The sequence below is a fragment of the Littorina saxatilis genome, linkage group LG1, assembly GCF_037325665.1.
Source record: "Littorina saxatilis isolate snail1 linkage group LG1, US_GU_Lsax_2.0, whole genome shotgun sequence".
In the NCBI taxonomy this organism is placed as follows: Eukaryota; Metazoa; Mollusca; class Gastropoda; order Littorinimorpha; family Littorinidae; genus Littorina; species Littorina saxatilis.
In genome coordinates this window covers 92,253,406-92,273,010 of record NC_090245.1, presented here as the reverse complement: position 1 = coordinate 92,273,010, position 19,605 = coordinate 92,253,406, and the positions used below count along the sequence as shown (strand labels likewise).

Below are 19,605 nucleotides of genomic sequence, written 5' to 3'. Positions count from 1 at the left end.
GTAAGTTATTCCCCTTCCAAAAATGGCTGCCTCCAAGACGAAATCACCGATTGAGTGGTAACTCCGTGCTGGTTGTCGATTTGGGTCTCTCCTTCCCACTTGATCATGGTGCACGAAGCCTGGTAATCTTGAACTTTAGTGTGTTAAATTCATAGCTCAGAATCGAGTGGCATACTTTACTTATTTTAGATCCAAGTACCTGCAAGACGACAACCAGCATCACGCGACAGGCCCTCACATGGAACCCGCAGGGCAAGAGGAGACGAGGCCGGCCAAGAAACACCTGGCGTCGTGACTTGGAGGCAGAGGTGAAACACATCGGCTACACCTGGAGACAACTGGAGAGATTGGCCCAGGATCGGAGTGCCTGGCGAGCTCTTGTTGGCGGCCTATGCCCCGGACGGGGTCAAAGGCATAAATGAAATGAAAATGACCTGTAATCAAGCCCAAGAACATTTATCATGAAATTAATTGACGGATTAAGCTCCAAACCTAAGCATAATTAATTAATTTGGTTGTTTGATCGGCGAAAATGGCGTAGGTTGTCAACCAAGGGACTTCAATTACACGACAAAGTTGCCTCCCCTGTCCGCTGACACGGATAATTCCTTCTTTGACGCGTGTAATTTGTAAACAAAATGCATTCGTACCAGAGTACGCTATGATTCGTACAGTTCATCGGAGTTCATTCCGTGACTTTAAAGGGATCTAAAAGACTTGTTATGATTACAAGTGCAGGTTCTCCAAATTTGAAGGCTTGAATGCCTCTGAATTATGAGCTATGAATTTAACACATTAAAGTTCAAGATTACCCGAAGCCTTCTATGTCATTTACCCTCCTGGGTTAAAGGTTATAAATTGATTCGAGAAAATAACATGACTGGTATGGACTGATCATTGTGTCTACCGTGGAGCCATCGGGGTTCTATGGGAAATGCTACACAAAAAAACTTGCCTGTGAAAAGGGAAAGACGGTGACCAAAAATAAATGATGATAGCGATATTTCTAATTGTGGATCAGCAGAGTCGAGAAGCATACATGATGTTTACCAAAGTGTGTGTGCGTGTCTGTCTGTCCACGTGTGTGTTTGAGCTCTTTTCGGTACAGAATATGAGTTTGGGGATTGAGTGAAGAGGGAGACCTAAAAAAAAAAAAATACTCGGGATTTTGGTTCTTTTTATCACAATTCAGTCTGTTTTAATTTTCAAGTTATATCATAAATTTTCTATTTGCACTGATACACTGGAATCCCTTGTGGGTGTATTGCTTTGACTTTGAGGGTCTACAAATAGTACTACTGAACCAAAATCATCCTGTTTCTTTACGTTTTGAGCAATTCAATTGGTCTTGGTTTTTGTTTTTTAAAAATTTGATTCCTCTTCATTCTTCTAAAAAAAAAGCTTTCATTGCGATAAACAAAACATTACTGGATAGACGTTTTCTTGGAGAACGTCTGTATTAGCAAGCATTTAAAGTAGGAGGACGATATGGAACATACGATAAAAGGATGTGCTTTAGCTTTCTGTCTCATCATTTATAAATGTTGCCCTTCAATCACACACACACACACACACACACTTTTGATCCAGCTCCAACCATATTTCATAAGGCTTTATTCAGGGTTGTCTCTTGTTCTTAAACATCCGATTTCTAAGCACACGTCTGTGCTGAGAATATGAACATGAACCGATATGAACATCAATGTCAGCCGCCTTTTTATTATGAAATAATGTTCATTTGTGTTCCAAACACTTCCGAAGAATACTTGTTGGTGTGTCTTCAGTCGCCCTGACATCATCACAACTCGACCCTGTCCTGCTAAAATACAAATATGTACAGGGTGACACCCAAACATTCAACCCAAACAAATGCTTATTTCTTTTACATCTGTTGACCGAATTAGTTATCTTTCTTTTTTTCTTTCTTTTTTTTTTTGGTCCCTGTCCTGTCCTGTCTTGTCATGCCTTGTCTTGTCTTGTCATCCCTCTATTGGCCTACTGGCAACCTTTTCCTAACTTGTCTTGTCTTGCCATGTCTTGTCTTGTCTTGTATTGTATATACATTTAGCATACATTTGGGTAAAGGTTTGCGAACAGGTAAGGGGTGTAAGAGAGAGAGAGACAGAGACAGAGACAGAGATGGTGGTGGTCTATGTTACATTACACAGGTCAACACAGTTGCAAGTTCATAGGTTAAAGGCTGCCCTTTTCGTAGCGTTCATTAATTAATTCCTATTGTTTACATGTGTCAATAATGTTATAAAACTGTACCTAAGGGGATATAATAACGATTGGCTGTAGCTTTCGAAAACAGAAAAAATTATTTCAGTATTGCAAAGTGGTGTTGATAGTGTCGAATGTAAACAGAACAGTCTCAAAGTGAAAGTGGATGTTTTCCGGAAATTGCGAAGTTAACAAGAATACAAAAAAGCGCGCTTTCCTGCTTAGCACAATCCGCTACCGCGCTAATCTGGCGTGTCAATATCACTACGTTTTGCACGTGGAAGGTGAGCGATTTCCTTCACGCGGGGATTGACGAAGCTGTACTGTCTGTGTTGACGGTCTAAAAATAGCCCAAGCCCTGGAGAACTGTTTCTAAAGATAGCAATAAACTTTATTAAGAATTGATTATTTCTTGTAATTGGTAAGGACTTCAAACCTAAAACTTTGCAGGAAGCTTAATTTATACATCCCCGCAACGATGGGAAAAGCCCTGGAAGTAAGTAAACTAATTAAATAGAACTTTGTCAGCCTTTAAATGAGGGGTTATTGTGTATAGTGAGGAAATAATTTTCTGATGTATTTTTAATTCATTATTGGTGTTTTATGCAAAACGTAAGGTCAATATTGAAAGTTTAAAAAAAGTACTGCCCTCACATTAATACGAAGGCGGGATCACAGCTGGATAAGACAAGGTACGGCAATTTCGACCCGGAGGTCTCTTTCAGGGCGCACAGAGGATGAGACAACACAGGATAAAAAACGAAAAAACCACAGATAATAGCACACGGAAGGAATGATTACAGCAGTTATAGTTAAATTACTTTGTGGGTCAGGGTTTTTTAGGAGTGCAGGGGAAACCCCTTTTAAGACCTTAAAAAATGTGAGAAAATCAAGTCTTAAAATGGAAGGGGTCTAAAACTGGGGGTAATTTACAGAGGTTATGAACAGAACATCTTCTTCTTCTTCAGCGTTCCAGAAATTCCGGTGACGTGTGAGCTTGTTTGCCCATTTGGGTTCCCCACACTATACTCTGCGAGCATAGTCAGCTTCACTCCGCTTTCGTTGAGTAGGCATGCTGGGTATTTTCGTGTTTCCATAACCCACCGAACTCCGACATGGTTTACAGGATCTTTTCCGTGCGCACTTGGTCTTGTGCTTGCGTGTACACACGAAGGGGATTAAATTACATATTCCTACTCCGAATCACATGTAGCATTGACACAATCGGAGATGCTAGGTTCTGAAAAGGCTAACCGTCTAAGGGAAGCAACCCCAACCACAAAAAGTGTAAACGTAGCCATGGTAATGACCATACACCCGGGGAGTTACCTCCCATCGTGCATGCCATGTCACTACTGCTACTGAACACGTGGCTCATATCATTCGACCTTACAGCTTTCGAGGGAGCAGGTTGTTGATTTTTGGGCTCCCCTGTGGCTGCGCTGTTTGGTGTTGTTTTGACACCCACCGGCCACGTTACCGTCTATCTTGCCTCCTGCTTCGTAGTTGGTGAGCTCTTTCCATTTTGGTCATTATTTTGACAGGAAATTTGTTGTAGTTGCTGATTTTCGTCCGTGTTTGGACCTGTGATATTTCAGTGACTACTGTTGGCCGCCATTTTTGTTGTCAGCATGAGTTGACAGATTTTGTGGCTAGGCCGATGTATTTTGGAGGTAAACGTAATTTTACCTTCTTACTTGCTTGCTGCTTTGTTTAGTTGGTAAGCTTGTTCCTTCTTGTCTTTGGTTTGACAGGAATTTATCTATAGTTGCTGACTTTTTGTCCGTTTGGACTCCTAAATGCGTTTCAGTAACTTATCTTGTGGCCGCCACTTTCGGTTGCTCAGCTTTCCTGACAGCTTTTTTATGTGGCTAGGCCTATGTTATGGTGAGGTTCTCCTTACTTTACCTGCGTTTTTGCCTTCTGCTTTGTTAGTTGGTAAGCCATTTCATATTTCGTCATTACTTTGACAGGAATTTTTGTTATTGCTTAATTTTCGTCCGTTTTGGACTTCTAAATTTTGCCCAGTAACTTATCGCTTGGCCGCCATTTTGTGTATCAGCGTTGCTGACAGTGGTTTACTTGGCTAGGCTTTAGCAGGTATCTACCAGTCCGTAGGACTGGTCGTGGTTTCGGATTTAACATGTTTGTTATGTTTTGTTCGTTACTCTTTCTGCCTCGAACAAACACTTTGTGGGGCAGTCATATACTGTTGTATGTCCTGTTTCTTCTCCTCGCCTTCTCTGCCGTTAGCAGATCAGGTGTTGCAGGTGTCTGCTTATCTTTGTGAAGAAATTTTCGCGTTCCAAGCCTGCGTCTTCCGTTGGTCCCGCTGTCTGTGGGCGACGTCACCTTGTTGGCTTCTTTGACGCTTCCGGCCGAGACGTTGTCTAGGGCGGATGTTTTGCTTCTTCGTCTTCTTCCGCTGTGGTTGGCGATTCAAGTAAGTCGAGCTGGTCCACAGGCCCTCGTGAGGCCGTCGGACAGTCCCTGCTGGGACACAGCTCTTTTCGGCGGGTTCACGACCCGCAAACCCCTGTTCAGTCGCACCCTGGCTTCACTGAAGACCATTGTGTGGCTGAGCAATGGCGGCAGTTGGTTCCGGCTACTTCTCCGACGTACGCACCCGCTGGGGTCGTTTCCGGAGTTGTCTAGCCGTTTCCGACTGCTGCGCTTCCGGCACTCGCCGGAAGCATAGGTCCCCCGATGTACGCACCCGCTGTGGTCGTTTCCGGGGTTGACCAGGTCCCCCGATGTGCGCACCCGCTGTGGTCGTTTCCGGGGTTGACCGGACGTTGACCCCCGGGCATTCGTCCTCTGTTCAGTCGCACCCTGGTTTCCTTGAAGACCATTGTGTGGCGGAGCAGTGGCGGTAGCCGTTTCCGGCGCTGCGCTTCCGGCACTCGCTGGAAGCATAGGTCCTCTGACGTACGCACCCGCTGTGGTCGTTTCCGGGGTTGACCGGACGTTGCCCCCCGGGCATTCGTCCTCTGTTCAGTCACACCCTGGCTTCCTCGAAGACCATTGTGTGGCGGAGCAATGGCGGTAGCCGTTTCTGGCGCTGCGCTTCCGGCACTCGCTGGAAGCATAGGTCCTCTGACGTACGCACCCGCTGTGGTCGTTTCCGGGGTTGACCGGACGTTGCCTTTTAGGGCATTCGGGCTTCCGGCCTCCGTCCTCGCATTCGGCGCTTCCGCTTTTCGCGGTCTCGTCTGGTGCTTTCCGGCTCCACCCGGATTTACTGCTCCTTTCGCTTCCACTTCCTCCCGGATGTCGGTAGCTGAGGAGCAGCGCCAGCCCTTCGGGCAGGTGGTGTCTCAGCTCTGGCCGATGTAGTCAGCGTTTCAACCTTCGGTTGTCGCGTCGACTGCCGTTCCGGTGCCTGCGGCTGCAGACTTGCCGTCTTCTCTCTCTTAGCCTGGTCGAGGCATGAGTTAGGACGACGTCGGGGGGGACGGATTTCCGGTTTTCCGGTTATGCCGTTTCACCGGCCTTCCACCAGTACGTGGACTTCGGTTTTTTCGCCGGTTGTGTCGGACATTCAGTCTGTCGTCAGCGATTCCACACGTGCTGGTTATTGGGAAAAAGGCTTAACGCTGTCCTCTAAGCTGCGGCAGAGGTCACGTCGAAGGTTTTCCCGGGCGGGGCTTCGGCCTCCTACACTTCCTGTCTGGAAGCATAGGTTCTCCATCACAAGCGCACGTAGTGGCTTGTCTGGGGTTGATCGAGGACTGGCCTACGGGCGTTCGGGTTCCGGCCCCAGTCCTCTTCTGGTCTGTCTCACTCTTGTTCCGCCGTGGGCATTTGTGTTTCACCAGTGCGGCAGCCGTTGTCGGCGTGGTGTTTCCGGTTTTACTGGAAGCATAAGTCCTCCATTTCAAGTACACGTTGCGGTTTTGACTGGAGTTGACAGAGGACTGGCCTACGGGCGTTCGGGCTTCCGGCCTCAGTCTACTCTATGCATCTTTCGCTTCCGTTTTTTGCGGTTTTGTCTGCTGCATTTCCGGCTCTGTTCGGATACACTTCTCCTCTTCCTGACACTCCTTCGGAGGTCGGTGGGTGAGGAACAGCGGCTGGCCTACGGGCATTTAGGCTTTTAGCCTCAGCCGGGGCAGTCTTCACTTTACCTGTTGGGTGTTGCGTTTACTGCCTAGTCAGTTCGGGTGGCCCTGGACGTTTCCCCTATTCACGACCGTCAGTAGGGGGATAAGTCAGGTCTTTTTCCGGTTGGATGGTTTTCCGGTTTCCGGTCATCTCATTCATCAGTTTACCACCAGCAACTGTGACTTCGGTTTGCGTTCGTAGCTGAGCTATTCTGGTTCTCAGTCTTTAGTCAGCAATCGAACACGTTCTGGATTTCCGTCGCAGCTCAAGCTTCGGCTCAGGATTTCCCTTGGGTGCATCGACATTGGTGGCTTCCTTGTTGGTTGACTTTGTTGTCGATGTCGGACTTCCGTTCCGTGAAGATAGGATGTTTTTTCTACTTCCGGTTCCTTAGTCACCTTTTGTAGGTACCACGGTTTGCAGGTTTTGGCTAGGCCATCTCCTCCCGAAGGTGGTATCTCTAGTGTTTTGGTTCTGCCGCTGTTTCTACTATGGTTCAGTTCCGGAACATGCTCAGCCTTGGCTGGCTTCGGCTACACGGGCTTCACCTTTTGTTCCTTCTTGCTTATTCAGCCTTTGGAACTTGCCTCCTTTCTCTACTCTGTTGGCCAGCCCTTGCTAGGGTGAGCATGGAGCAGATGAGGCTGCCCTTCCTTCTCTACGCTCGTACGGCGGGTGTCGGAGGGACTCGTTTCTTTCGCGTTCTCAGTTCCCTGAACAGTCAAAGAGAGTCGCTTAAACTTTGCCTGCAGTAGAGATTCAGTCGAGTAGAGATCACCAGGTCTCTGACTGCTTTACAAAGGTTGAAGGAAGGTAGGGCTAGCATACTCAGAAACATGCTTAGCAGAAGCATGCTCATTCCTCTGGTTAAGCTAAGCTGGCAGCCAATAGGCAGCCTTGGCCGGGCAACAGCCATTCCACGTTGCGGCGATGGTGGTTGTTGCCTTCCTTTTTCTTGTGGCTTGTGGGGTTCTCTGGCTTCAGGTTACCCCTGTTTGGCCACAAACGTTCGGACTTTGGTCCTTGTTGTCTTTCATCGAGTCGGACTCTGTCTTTCTCTAGTGATCAGACGCGTTCTGGTGTTTCGTCCAAACTTAAGGTTCACTTGAGTTGGCCTCGGAAGTAACATTCAGGTGTTCCTGAGGGGGCATTGTCTTGGACAATGGATGTTTGAGGAGTAGTTCTTTGTGGCTTTCCTCCTCTCTCTCAGGTTTTGGCTACTCTTCTCCTTCGGGCAGAGGTTTAGTTAAGGTTCGGTTCCTGTGACTTCAGTCTTGGGCCTTTCCTCTCTTCTTCCTCATCTTAGTATGAGGCGAGTCCGGATGACGTCCGTTGGGTCGGGTTTCCTTACAGTCGCCCGGCTACAAAAGGCAACTTTGTCTAGGGCGGTTGTCCGTTTTTCTCCGCGTTGGACTCTGTCTTCAGACAGGGACAGACGCGCTCTGGGTTTCTGGCCAAACTCAGGTAGGCTCTTGATTTGGCTAGGAAGTTAACTGCCTGTTTTTTCCCTGAGAACTCTGGTTTCGGGAGTCTTATGGCTGGCTGGCTTCACGGTTTACGTTTACCAGTCTTGGTTTTCTGCTTTCGGTTTTTGATTCACTCTCGATTACCTTCAAGCAGACTGTTTTGGGAACATTCTGGCTTTTAGCCATTTTGTTTATGGTTGCCAGTCACATCGGTTTTTGACCACCGTGGGTCCTCACTTCCGGTAGCTGACGCACAGTCGTAAGTGGCTGCTGTCTGGCGCTACCTCTCTCCCTGCGTTCGCAGGGACTGGTAGGGGATGACTGGCGACCTTCTATTTGTGAGTTTTCTCTTCGAGGTGGACTCTGGTACTTAGTGCTTGGATGTCTCTCTCTCGCTCTTTCGTGGGGATTGGTCACTCTTATTTTGAGCTGACTTCTTTCTCACAAGCCTTTTGGGCTTTACCACATCCCAAGGTTTGCAGACTTTGGCATGGTTGTCTTAAGGTCACCGCGGGGGTTCGTCCTTCTCAGTTGAGGGGACAACCTTACGCACGGATCTTCTCAGGACATTAGCATTTCCTTCCAATAAAAGGGGGGGGGGGGGAAGCTTGTCTTTCCCTTGGCTCGCCAGGGTTTTTAATCCAAGGCTTGGGTCTATTCCTGTGCTGTTTTTTTTTTTTTTTTTTTTTTTTTTTTTTACGGCTAGGAGATTGGAAGAAGTGCTGAGCACAGCTTTCTGGATCTCTGAGGTTGTCTCTTTCGCTTTGCCTGAGATACTTCTCGGCTGTCAATCAGGACTTTCCTTGGTTCCCTCACTGCCTGTTGGCAGTGGGCCAGCCCTGGCAAGGGCTTTTGAGTGGGTTAGATTTTCTTTCCCACTGGGACCGCCCTGATTCTTTGGCAGCGGTCCAGGTTTTTGGCAAGGTTTTTTGAGTGAGTTAGATTTTTCTTTCCCACCGCCTTGTTGTTGCAATCTGCTACATGTGATTCGGAGTAGGAATATGTAATTTAATCGAAAATTTTATTGTAAATTTTCATTTAATAAATATACCTACCCGAATCACATAGTATATTCCCTCCCGCCAACCCCGCTTTTGATTTGGAGAATTTATTCTTTAGGTCGAATGATATGAGCCACGTGTTCAGTAGCAGTAGTGACATGGCATGCACGATGGGAGGTAACTCCCCGGGTGTATGGTCATTACCATGGCTACGTTTACACTTTTTGTGGTTGGGGTTGCTTCCCTTAGACGGTTAGCCTTTTCAGAACCTAGCATCTCCGATTGTGTCAATGCTACATGTGATTCGGGTAGGTATATTTATTAAATGAAAATTTACAATAAAATTTTCGATTAAGTCACTAAGCAGGTCTGCACATAAGTTGACCTGGGAGATCGAAAAAATCTCCACTCTTAACCCACCAGGCGGCAGCGACCGGGATTCGAACTCACGACCTCCCGATTAGGAGGCCGACGTCTTACCACTGCGCGCCACTTCACCCGTCACAGAACATCTAAAGAAGCAAGATCTTAAAAAGGAGGAAGTCTGAAATGAATGGGTCTGAAAGGGGGGTTGCCATGTTTATCGGAGCAGGAAACTCTTCCAGAGTGAGGCCCCTTTGTTGGTTTCACTGCGTCCGCATTGTGAACAGCAGTTATGAGAAATTCGAAATGAGAAATGGCGCTTACGGCTAAAAACAAACTCAGAAAAAATCAATTCTGCGTTCTTGATAGCAGTTTTGTCCAGACTGGACTCCAGCTTTTGCTTTTCTTATTTTTCTCTATCGTCCAAGCCCATAAAATCGAACAAGGCGGATTGCGTTTGGATTTCCCTCTTTCAGATGACTAAGATTGCCCCCCTTGGATCGTTCCGTGTCAAGGCCAGTTGTACTGGCCGTGTGTTCAAGATGAAAAACTATTGGCTGTTGTGTTGGTTTCCTGCAATTGAATAGATAAAAAACCCATGCATCCTTAAAAGGCACAGTCCTTCCCATGCAAACAATTCGGCTCACGCTACCTGGCAGGTTTTACGTAGAATAACACCTCCCCTTATCTACGGCACATCCCAAAACTCTACAACCTGAGTGCTTTGGGTGATCAGTAAATGTTTCCATCTTTTTGTGAACTTTCATCCCAAACTGTAGCCTGAGTTAGGAAACAGCAGTGTATTCCTTATTATGTGTCTTGGCAATAACATGAGTTTTCTGAGTTGGTAGTGTAAGTGCACTGCATGGCTCAGATGAAATCACGTGTAAACGAAATGTTTTGTGGTTTCCCGTTTCAGTTGCTGTCCATTCCCTATCTGAACAAGGGTAGCATCATGCTGTCTCGTCTTTTCCGAGCACATGGGCGGATGTGCGCCTCGCACCCATGGGAGGTGATAATAACATCATTGACGGTGACACTGTGTCTCGTTTCCATGAGTGTCTACGCCAGTCACAACCTATACAAGCTCTGCGGCTGGAATTACGTCTGTCAGAATGAAGAGGTGAGTTATGACTTTTTTGTATGTAAAGTTCTGTAAGTACTGTTGTTATTTAAGTACTTGTAAGACTAAGAGACACTCTTGAGAGGCAATTCTGGTAAAGGTTTCCAAGTAAATGAATACTTGCACTGTTAGCCATGATTTGCTTTGCGAGAAAGCAAGTTTGTCCATGAAGTGATTTTGTGCAAGCAATCCAAAATCTACAGTATTATTTAAAGGTACATGTATCGTATGATGTATTCCTTAATTTCCCTTGAGCGATCATATTCACTATCAGTATCAACATAACATAAAACTGTTACGGTTTCTAAAACATGATAATATAACACTAAGAGCCTTACTGAGTAAGAGCACCCTTCAACTTCAACACATGCCCAACATCAACTGCCGGGCTGCTGTCCCTTGGGATAGGATGCAGAGACAGAATTGCGCTAACCTTTTTTTTCTGCGGTCATGTATTTGTGTATTCCAAGGCCTGAGACATTTGCTGTGACCTTGGGATATTTCTTTCGTTTGTGGTTATGTTGATGTTATTTGCTTTCTTTCTGCCAGGAGATCAAAAGTTCTGACATCATCATCCTTGCCATAACACGATGTCTGGCTTTCATGTACATCTACCTTCAGTTCAGAAATTTACGACGTCTTGGATCAAAATATATTTTGGGTATGTCAGCTTCACAGTCTCAGTTTGTTGTATTTGGTGTTGATGTTTGTTTTGTCTGTTGTAGAGCATTACATTTTATAAATTCACTAGCAGAATGACAATAAAACTGAAGTGCATTGCGTAGAGCTAACGCTCTATTCGCGAAGAGAGAAAACGTTTTCATGTTGTAAGCAACGCTGTGTTCGCGGAAAACTTGTTTGCTATTCTACCCTCTCTGCCTACTTTATACGAAATGGACTCGTCACCTTCGCTGACGGCCGAGTCAATTCATGCACATTAGGGGCGATCATTCGAACAGTCGTTTTTTTACTTGAGACGGCCTTCCCTATCCACACTGACCAAAGTAGACGTGTCCAATCGCTGACAGCTCAGTCAATAAGTACATTTTAAGAGTGACGCTATGCATTGGCCCTCAGGATATCTGTGTGTGTGTTTGAGTTCCGTACCCCATGTGGAGAGGCGGGGCCTTTCCAGCGATGAAATTTAATCCCATAGTCTGGACTTCGTCAAAGACTGCTTGACCAATATTTCAATCAATTTGATTGAAAAATGAGGGCGTGACAGTGCCGCCTCAACTTTCACAAAAAGCTGGATATGACGTCATCAAAGACATTTATCGAAAAAATGGGTAAACACATCTGGGGATATCATACCCAGAAATTCTCATGTGAAATTTCATAAAGATCGGTCCAGTAGTTTTCTCTGAATTGCTTTACGCACGCACGCACGCACGCACACATGCACGCACGCACGCACGCACTCACACACACACACACACACACACACACACACACACACACACACAGTGACACACACACACACACACACACACACACACACACACACACACACACAGATAGAGAGACTTTCAGACAGACACAGAGAGAGAGACTGTAGACAGCCAGCGAGAGAGAGAAAGACATGGGGTGAAAGAGAGGGGGGAGGGAGAAAAAAAGGAAGAGAAAGAGAGACACAGACTGAGAGAGAAAGAGAGCACACAAGACAGAGAGAGACTGCGAGAAAGAGAGAGTCAAACAGCAAGCTCAGTACAGTGCAATGACGTCTGGCGAGTCACCTCTCAGGCACGTTACAGAACGCTAGCGGCTACGAACAAATTCCCGTTGTCTAGACCTTGCTCAGCGAGCGGTCGCCATTGTTACGCTTCAGTGACTCCAGATAATGGTACTCGTACCGAGCGCTTGCGAACGTTTGCGAGCGCCACAACAAAATTATGCGTTGCATAGAAAATGTTTGCTTACGTTCTGTAACATTCTGCCTATGCAACGCACCCCTGTTGTGAGCAAGAGAACTTTTCTTTGGGAGTAGAGCTGCTTGGTCTATTGGTAAAATGTTATCACCTTGTTAAATGTTTTCAGATTGTTGTCAGGTTCAGAAGCTTCACTTATGATTATGAGGTCACATTTTCTTGTTGTAATTGGTAACAGTTGCATGTATGTAAAGTTCTGTTATTACAGAGGCTGGGTGGGGGCTAGTCCTTAAATTTTTGATGATATTTAAAAATAAAAGTTTCTGGGTGTTCGTGAATGTTATGATAATGAGTGTTATTTCAATATTTGGTTCTGTGTTGCAGGCATTGCTGGTGTCTTCACCATATTTTCCAGCTTTGTGTTCAGTATAGCTCTCATCAACCTCATAGGCAGTGATTTGAGAGGACTGAAGTGAGTGTTTAAAATGTTGCGCTTTGTTTTACGCCTGTCCTTGTCAAGTTTATGGGTGTTTTTTTCACGAAGTTGTAGTTATCAATGTAACCTTGGGTCATTCACGTGACTTTTATTTTTTATTTACATGGCAATTGGCGTCCTCTTATTCTTAAAGCATGATTAGTACTTGTGTCCCATTGGCTCATACAATCTGAAAATGACCGAAAAGAATTATATTCAGTGGTCAAAAGGCACATCAAAATTACTCACCACTGCACCCCTTAGGCCCTTGGTATATGCACAGATTACAACTATAGGATGTGGGCTGAGAAAAGCAAAAGCTCACACCAAACCCAGCACTACACACACGCTGGCACACACACACACACACACACACACACACAATTTGGTAGCATGATAAAGTGGTAGTTCCTAAGCTCATTTGCACCAGATTTCACCTTTTAGCTTGGTACAAAATAAAAAAGATAGGGGGGAGGATGGCATGCTTCGGGACCCTCTTATTATAAATATTTGTCCCTACTTGCCTTTGACATGTCCCGTCAGAATTGGGGGTAGACTTCTAGGTGCATTCAGGAGCTTATATCCCTTTGTTTTTTTGTTTTTTTTTGTTTACGAAGGATAAGTATACAATTAATGTTCTCACATTTGTCTTCAGTGAGGCCCTTCCATTCTTCTTGCTGCTGGTGGACCTTGGGAAGGCAAGTGCTCTGGCCAGATTCACACTGAGCTCTTCATCACAAGAGGAAGTTCAGGATAACATTGCCAGTGGCATGGCTATCATTGGCCCTGCCATCACCCTCGACGCTATTGTGGAAACACTTGTGATTGGTGTTGGCACCCTGTCTGGTAAATGATTATTTGATTTTGTTCGAATGTGGTTAGTTTCTTGTAATGCGTTTAAGAGTTTAGTTTACTTTTGTTTGATTCTTTTGCTGCTTTGTTGTTCTGATAGTGATGATGACGGTTGAATTTGTTTTTCTTATTGTCATCATGTGATACAAGGTTGTTTCGTTTAGCTTTTGTGTGTGTGTGCTGCACAGCAAACCCAGAACACAAAATCGTGTGCGCTGTTCGAAGGCAAGTGGTGTAGTCATGAATACAATTACATTTATTTCGTCATTAAGAATATGAAGTAAGTATCCCCATGCCTCCAGGTAAAACAAAAAGGTGAGACTCATTAATGCAGCATTCAATATGACAGAGTAATTTGTATGAGCACACATACTGACATAGCAAGCAAAGAACAGATGTCATGCATGCCATGGTAACGTTGTGTTAGAAACTTAGCAAACATTTGCTACTATTTACACAGTGAAAGTAGATAACTAAAGACAAAAGCAATTGTTAAATGAGCATTAAATTACATTCTTATCCCAACTCACATCAAGCAATTTACTCCAGTTTAGTGCTAGGACGCTGAATAGCATCGCCTTGGTAACAAGGGGAGGTCACCCTAAAAAAGAGCTACCTTGACCCCTTATCATGACAAAGTCACGCGTGACTTCCTGACCTTGCCGCCATCTTTGAATCATTCACTCTCCAGCGATCTGTGTCTACAGACGTGTTTTGATTTTGCTCCGGCTTTCAGCCGGTTTGTCTGACTTCTGCCTTTGTCAGACCCTGCCTTGGTACTTGCACACGGTCCCTCTGCTCCTACTGTGTGTTTGGGTGAGCTTTTTTGTCGTTTGTTATCGTTTTGTGACTTAGGTTTGGTCGAATACTTAGCTTTGTTTACATTTTTTCCGTTCGCCATGTCGGATAAGGAAAGAATAAAATGCTAAGTTGGTGGCCGAGCCTTCTCCCACAAAGAAGCCTTCTCGTAAGTCGTAGAGTTCGGCATGTTAAGCTTTGATTAAAGTCACAGATCCTTGACTAAATCCTCGTTTGATGTGCGATAGACTTACCTAATTCTCCGGCTAGGCCTAGTTTGCCTTCAGCTGCTTCGCCGGTCTTGTCCGGTTCAGGCCCTGTTAGCGAGAAGCAGGATGTTTATGCTATTTTGCACTCCTTGAGTGCTTAGATATCCTCTCTTTCAGCCGAGTTTTCGTCTACCAAGGCTGAGATGTGTCTTTGCCTTCCGGTGTGGGAGGTGTGCGTTCCCTTGCCAGGGTGTGTGTTCCGCCTTCCTCCACTTTTACGTCCGCCGACGTTCACGCCTCGTTTGAGGGCAGCCGTGGTGTTTCCCTGCTGCGTTCCCAGGCCTCTTGGACTGACGACGATCAAGGTATTTATACTTCGCCAGTAACCGGGTTCTCCGGCCAAAACGAAGTGCGTGTTTGGAGAGAGTAGCTACACCGGTTCGTGTGCGCGAAAGCTTAGGCCCTAGGTCTACGTCGTTCCGATTGAGTGAACGTCTAGATCGAGGGAAAAGCCCAGACACGCGTTCGGTCTCTGACCGAACAGGGGAAGTGCGTCCTCCTACACTCCCTAGAGGAACAGTGGGTGCGGCAGCACAGCTTTCATAGCTTTCCCCGCTTCCGCCTTTCAGGCAGGAAGCAGTCCCTAGGGACGTACCGCTTGGGTATAAAATCCCTCGTGGGCGTCTCTTCCGGGCGACACTTCGTCGGACTATGGTAGTCACGGCGGAAGTGTCTTGCCTGACTTCACGGAAGTGAGGGACTACGAGTCGGATTTTGGCACTTCCGTCCAGGGTGACGAAGATGTCAACTTCCGCATACCGACTAAGCTTCCGCAAGCTCTGGCTTTAGCGGAGGAAGTGGCTTCACGGTATTTTGAGGAGGGGGTGACATTCCCCGCTTCCGCCCTCTGGGCAGGAAAGCAGTCCCTAGGGACACACTGCTTGGGTATCGCATCCCTCGTGTGTCGTCTCTTCTGGGTGACGCTTCGCCTGACTATTGTAGTCAGGGCGGAAGTTCGTTGCCTTGTTGCACGGATGTGCGGGATTATGAGTCGGATTTTGGTGCTTCTGTTCAGGTTGACAAAGATGCCAACTTCCGTGTACTGGTTGAACTTCCGCTAGCACTGGCTTTGGCGGCGGAAGTTACTTCAAGGTAGTTCGAGGAGGGTGCGGCAACACTTGTAGGCTTGTTGCCCAACCTCCTTCCGCTTTGGGGGATTCCCGTTCTGCGAAGGACGGAAACAGCAGTTCAGTTTTCGGAAATTCCCGTTTTCGGAAATTCCCGTTGGTAGCGTTTGAGCTGTCTATGCTACTGACTACTGGGCAGTACGGCGGTGCGTTTCACGCTGTACCGTGGTTAACAGCACAAGGTCTGGCTCCTGATTCAGCGCAGCCTTACCGTGCTTCTTTGTTTTTAGCCTCAGCTTTGCCTGCTGGTTTGGCTAAGAGGTTTACACTGCTGCATAATTCAGTCAATTTGATTGGCTCGTTTGCCTTGCCTCGTTCCACTTTTCCGGAACTTGCAGTCCTTAGGCAAGATGATACAGCAGAGACAGAGTAGTCCCGTTTTCGGAGAATTCTCTTTTGTCTTTGGAGTAACTGGCTTACGCTTGCTTGAGTTATCGTCTCTCTCTGAGACTTTGCAGAGATCTCTGTCGAGATTGATCGCGTCGTCATTAGACCCATTCAGGTTTCGTGACGATGCGGTAGAGAAAGTTGTCACTATTCTGGTAGGGAAGACGGCTACAGTAGAACAGTATGTTATACTGAGTCCTCTTTCTTGTCTCTGGGGGAATAAGCACATGATCTTTTCAAGTTATCCTCTGTTTAGGAAACTTTGCAAGATTTTTTTATAGAGCTCTATCTTCTCTGCTCTTGTTAACTTCGAGTTGCGTCGTGACGCACGGGAGAAGGATGTCATGTCGCTTCTAGCTGCTTTGGCTAAAGTCTTTTGAACAGCGGAGCCTCCCAGCGCTTTTCTTGGCACATTGCTTGGCTCAGGTTGCAAACAAGAGGCGGATCTACTCCGCTCTTTGCTTTTTGTGGTTCATCTTCTGGGAGAAGCTGTGATCTGCGTCGGCTGGCCACATTTGGCCTTTATTTAGGCAAGATACGGAGCTAAGCAAACACACATTGGGTTAAACCCTCTGCCTTAGGCAGCTTCGCGGTATGTACGCCCATCTTTGGTGCGGCATACCTCTTATTTTTCACCTTCTAGGGTGAAGTTGCTAAGGCCTCAATTTTTGTTTTTTGCCTCTGTGGTGAAAAACAAGGCAAGCTGTTAAAACTTTCTCGGCTTTTACGGCTTACGGAATTGCGCTTTCTCATCAGGGTCATAAGCTTTGGTTTCTGACAAGTCGCCAGAACATGTCCAAATTATGGGCTCACATTCTGACTAAATTTTTAGGCTCACTGAGCCATTGCTCGTAACCTCTCAGTCGGAACTTTTCCGGCTAAGCCTACCTCTTGAGGCAGTGGCTTCTGTCAGCTACTTTCGCTGCGCAGCACAAAGGACTCGCAGGAATTCCTTAGTTTCAGCTTTTCTTTCTAAGAGGTTACGGAAAGAACTAAACACCATCATGTGGCTAAGCCTAGGTTTGGCACAGACGTTTTTAGCATTGGGGTTGTTTTTCTTCCACACGCAAAGACATACACCGTCGATTGGCGGGTACGCCCTTCACAGAGAAGGGTGGACAGGTTGCAAAGTCTGTTTCGTACTCTGTCCTTGATAAAGAGAGCGGCTGTACGTGTTCTGACCTCTCTTCTTGGCCAAATGGAATCGATGGCCACTCTTGTGCCCTTAGGCAGAGTCCACAAGCGGCCATTTCAGGCTGCCCTGAGTTCGCTGTGGAAGCCTTCTCTTCAGGGCTGGGAGACAGTAGTCTCTCTTGAAAGCTGGTTTCGACACACAACGAGGCAGTGGCTGCTCCCTGGGATTTCACAGGGAGTGCCAATCTCGTTTGCCCCCCCCGGACGAGTTTCTGTTCACAGACGCGTCTATGGAGGGCTGGGGTGCCCATCTTTCTGTTCACACTGCGTCAGGTCTGTGGAACGAGACACAGAGTGGGGGGCACATTAATGCCCTAGAGTTAGAGTCTGTTTTCCTGGGATTCCAATCGTTTCTGTCTATGGTCAGGAACGAATAAATTGGGGTTCGCACAGACAACACGACCATGGCGGCCTATTTCAACAAACAGGGAGGCACTTTGTCTCTCGCTCTTTCTGTCAGGTCAGGTCAGATTCTTGCCTGGGGCAGCCAGCACCTTATTCTGTTGTCAGCGAAGTACGTCCCAGGCATACTCAACGTTCTTGCGGACTACTTCAGTCGCCCGTAGTGTACGATGCACACGGAGTAGACTCTGACTCATCAGGTCCTACAACGTCTGGGTGGCATTTCAGCAAGCCTACAGTCGATCTGTTTGTGACAAGATTCTCCTGCAGGCTTCAGGTCTTTATCTCCCCCTTTCCAGACCCAGAGGGGAGGGAAACAGACGCCCTCGAAGTAAACTGGTCGCGTCTGAGCCTATGCTTTCCCCCCGTTTCATCTCTTGGGAAAGGTTCTCAGGAAGGCGGAGCGGAGACAGCCTTGCTTGGTGTTGGTGGCCCCTTGGTGGCCCAGCCAACATTGGTTCCCCGTCCTCCTTCGCCTCGCAGACGGCCCTCCATTCTTTCTAGGTCGCTGCGCCGTTCTGGCTCCTCAGACGCTACTTTAGGCTTTGTCCAAAAGGCCCACAGGGAATCGACCAGCACTGTTTATGCGTCACACTGGTCAGCTTGGACAAAGTGGTGCTCGGAGAATGGAGTTACTGCTACTTCACCTCGCTCTATGCATGTAGCAAATCATCTCTCGTGTTTGGCTGCTCAGGGCTTGGCTCCTTCTTTTTTGAGAGTCAGGCGCTCAGCCATTTCTTCTACTCTGAAGCAATTAGGGCATAGCATTAACCTGGGCGGTGTAATTGCTAGTGTTCTTAAGGGGGCAGCGATTGGTTTTACGAAGGCTAAGTCCCCTCTTCCCGCGTGGGACTTATTTTTTTGGTACTCAAGTTTCTAGCCTCTTCGGATTTCGAACCTTTAGCTTCAGCGAGCTTAGCTAACTTGACTCGTAAAGCCTTGTTCCTCGTTTTGTTAGCCTCTGCCAGTGGAGGCGGTGAGGTGCACGCTCTTTCAGGCCTGGCTAAGGATATTTCTTTTGAGAGCTATGGCTCTTTTGTTTTAAGATTTCGGCCGGAGTTCCTTGCCAAAACCGAAAACAAGGTCTGTCCTCCTCTGTTATTCGCATTCCTCCTTTAAGTAGGATTCTTGCGTCTGGTGACCCTGATATGGTCAATTGTCCTGTTCGTACTCTTACCAGCTACTTATCCCGTACCACGCCCATTAGGTCTAGGGACCATAAACTGCTCTTCATCTCAGTTGACACTGAAAGGAGCAAGGACTTGTCGCGGGTCACTTTGGTAAGATGGGTCTCTACGCTTATTAAACAAGCGTATGCGTGGTGGCACAGACAAGTTTGGATTGGGCATTCCGTCTTTCCTATGAAGTTGTCAAGAACTCATGAAGCCAGAGCCTGGGCTACTTCTCTGGCAGTCCTCCGCTCAGGCGTGCTGGCAGAGGTCTTAGGCGCTGTCTACTGGAAATCGCAGGGTGTTTTCATCAACTTTTACCTGCGAGATGTGGCCAGCACTCGTCATGGTGGCAGTAGCTCCCTACCAGCCATTGTCGGCTGGACAAGTGGAATTTTGTTTCCCCACCTCCTTCATTAGCATTCTGCTTGATGTGAGTTGGGATAAGAATGTAATTTAATTGAAAATTTTCATCTAAATTTTAATTTGATTATATACTTACCCAACTCACATAGTTGATACCCGCCCGCCTGCCCCGCTTTTGGGGTTTTTATGGGGGTTTTTTCCTAAAAAAGAGGGAAATTTTTCTATGTTCGCTTTCGATTGAATGATTCAAAGATGGCGGCAAGGTCAGGAAGTCACGCGTGACTTTGTCATGATAAGGGGTCAAGGTAGCTCTTTTTTAGGGTGACCTCCCCTTGTTACCAAGGCGATGCTATTCAGCGTCCTAGCACTAAACTGGAGTAAATTGCTTGATGTGAGTTGGGTAAGTATATAATCAAAT

The 19,605-nt window shown here is 46.7% G+C and overlaps 1 protein-coding gene across 1 annotated transcript in view; it reads left to right on the top strand.

The window, feature by feature from the left end:
* The first annotated feature begins 26 nt into the window (after positions 1 to 26).
* The window catches only part of LOC138953776 (3-hydroxy-3-methylglutaryl-coenzyme A reductase-like), a 146,836-nt gene continuing 127,257 nt past the window's right edge, over positions 27 to 19,605 (top strand). The window contains exons 1-5 of the mRNA XM_070325718.1: positions 27 to 122; positions 10,077 to 10,280; positions 10,830 to 10,941; positions 12,533 to 12,620; positions 13,279 to 13,469. Of these exons, the coding sequence (XP_070181819.1) occupies positions 10,113 to 10,280; positions 10,830 to 10,941; positions 12,533 to 12,620; positions 13,279 to 13,469 (559 nt within the window). The 5' untranslated portion in view covers positions 27 to 122; positions 10,077 to 10,112. The remainder of the gene's footprint in view (positions 123 to 10,076; positions 10,281 to 10,829; positions 10,942 to 12,532; positions 12,621 to 13,278; positions 13,470 to 19,605) is intronic.